We start from the raw sequence: 2,493 nt of genomic DNA on the forward strand, positions 1-2,493 counted from the left end.
TGAAATGTGTTAAATTAGCATCTTGCTATAATCCGGCACATTTACATGTTTTTGTCCATTAATGTGCACTGTCCCATCCAAATAAACAAATAAAGTAAAGTAAATATTCTAACTCACTGCTCCTCTTCCTGACACAAACCAGCCTGACGCCTCCTCCTCCTGCTATCAGAGTTCAGCCTGTTCACTGTTCCCTCCCCTCTCACACACCCTCCTCTTTACACAGGGGAGGAAACCAGTGACGTGTCAGAGCTTGTGTGGCTCAGAGAACAACTTTTTGACTTTGACGACGGTTTTAGAGGAGAGATGGCGCAGCAAATGTTTCAGCTGGATCGAGACAAACTGAGCTGTTCCATCTGTCTGGATCTTCTAAAGGAGCCGGTGACTATTCCCTGTGGACATAGCTACTGTATGAGCTGTATTAAAATCTACTGGGGTGAAGATGATCAGAAGAACACATGGAGCTGCCCTCAGTGCAGACAGAGCTTCACACCGAGGCCAGCCCTGGTGAAAAGCACCTTGTTTACAGAGTTAGTGGAGGAACTGAAGAACATAGGACTGAAAGCTGCTTCACCTGATCACTCCTACGCTGAACCTGGAGACGTGGCCTGTGACTTCTGCACTGGGAGGAAGCTGAAAGCCTTCAAGTCCTGTCTGGTGTGTATGGCCTCTTACTGTGAGCAGCACCTTCAGCCTCACTACGACATAGCTCCACTGAAGAAACACACGCTGGTCGAAGCATCTTCAAAACTTCTGGAGAACATCTGCCCTCGCCATAATGAGGTGATGAAGATTTTCTGCCGCACCGATCAGCAGTGTATCTGTTATCTCTGCTCCATGGATGAACACAAAGGCCACGACACAGTCTCAGCTGTAGCAGAAAGGGCTGAGAAACAGAAGGAGCTCGGGCTGAGTCGTCACAAGGTCCAACAAAGAATCCAGGACAGAGAGAAAGATGTGAAGGTGCTTCAACAGGAGGCGGAGGCCATCAATCTCTCTGCTGATGAAGCTGTTAGTAACAGTGAGAAGACCTTCACCCACTTGATCCAACTCATTGAGAAGAGAAGGTCTGAGGTGAAGCAGCAGATCAGATCTCAACAGGAAACTGAAGTGAGTCGAGTCAAAGAGCTGGAGGAGAAGCTGCAGCAGGAGATCACTGAGCTGAGGAGGAAAGACTCTGGTCTGGAGCAGCTGTCAATCACAGAGGACCACCTCCATTTCCTAAACAACTACCGCTCTCTGCCACATCTGGGTGAAGCAACGCAGTTACCCACCATCAAGCGACCAGATTTTAAGCAAGTGACGGCAGCAGTGTCAGAGGCCAGAGACAAACTGCAGGCTGTTCTCAATGAGGACTGTGTTTTCATATTGGAAGTTTTACAGCTGCAGAGAGAACCTCAGACCAGATCTGAGTTCTTGAGATTTTCAAAACAAATCATTTTGGATTCAAACACAGCACACACACGTTTGTTATTGAGTGACAGGAACAGAAAAGTAACTAAGATGAGTGTGGATCAGCCATATCCAAATCATCCAGACAGATTCACTGGATGTAGCCAGGTCCTGAGTACAGAGGGTCTGACAGGACGTTGTTACTGGGAGGTGAAGCGGAATGGTAACGTTTTAATAGCAGTTTCGTACAAGAACATCCAGAGAACCTGGTCTGAATGTGTATTTGGATTCAATGACAAATCCTGGGCATTACGATGCTACAGTCGTAGTTATACATTCATACATAATGATAACAATACCTCCGTCTCAGGTCCTCAGTCCTCCAGAATAGGAGTGTACCTGGATCACGGGGCAGGTACTCTGTCTTTCTACAGCGTCACTGAAACCATGACTCTGATCCACAGAGTCCAGACCACCTTCACTCAGCCTCTATATCCTGGATTCTGGTTGTGGGGTTCTGCTGGAACCACAGCTGAGTTGTGTGAGCTCAAGTAAACAGGAGTGTTTAGTGTGATTCATCCATGATGCTGCAGTCGACTGTATGTGTAGGTTTGTCTGCATTGATACAGACAGTGATGGTTATTCTTGGGATTTCTCTCGTTTTGTTGGTTAATGTTCTACTTCTGGATTAGATTATTTTGTTTGATGATGAAACTTTATTACTTTATTGTTATTGGCACTTAACATGTGGATTACATCATGGATGTGGAAAATATCAGCATGTGTAAAATGTCTATCAAAGATTATTGATCATATTAATTAATCATTTGGCAGATGTTTGTGTCACTATGAATATAACTTGGATGATTTAAACTTACTCTGTTGTTGTATGGACCACAGACTGCGCTGCTGTTGTAATCATGTTATCTAAATCACTTTACTCTTATGTTTGGAGAAATATAAACAAAACTATAATAATCTAAATCTAAATCCATCCACGTTGTTGATGAAAAAATATAAAATATAAGATTGTAAAAATTAAGGGAACAGGTGTGTAAATTTACAAGTACAGGTAGCCTACAGTTAGCACAATGTCCAGGTGAA

The 2,493-nt window shown here is 44.1% G+C and overlaps 1 protein-coding gene across 1 annotated transcript; it reads left to right on the forward strand.

Annotated features, from left to right (window-relative positions):
• Positions 1-274: 274 nt before the first annotated feature.
• On the forward strand, positions 275-2,253 carry LOC146966956 (tripartite motif-containing protein 16-like). The gene has a single exon (XM_085763568.1). The coding sequence runs from the start codon at positions 304-306 to the stop codon at positions 1,942-1,944; it is 1,641 nt and encodes a 546-aa protein (XP_085619694.1). The 5' UTR covers positions 275-303; the 3' UTR covers positions 1,945-2,253.
• Positions 2,254-2,493: the final 240 nt, after the last annotated feature.

Source organism: Trachurus japonicus, chromosome 20 (assembly GCF_045865225.1).
Source record: "Trachurus japonicus isolate A0001 chromosome 20, Traja_1.0".
In the NCBI taxonomy this organism is placed as follows: Eukaryota; Metazoa; Chordata; class Actinopteri; order Carangiformes; family Carangidae; genus Trachurus; species Trachurus japonicus.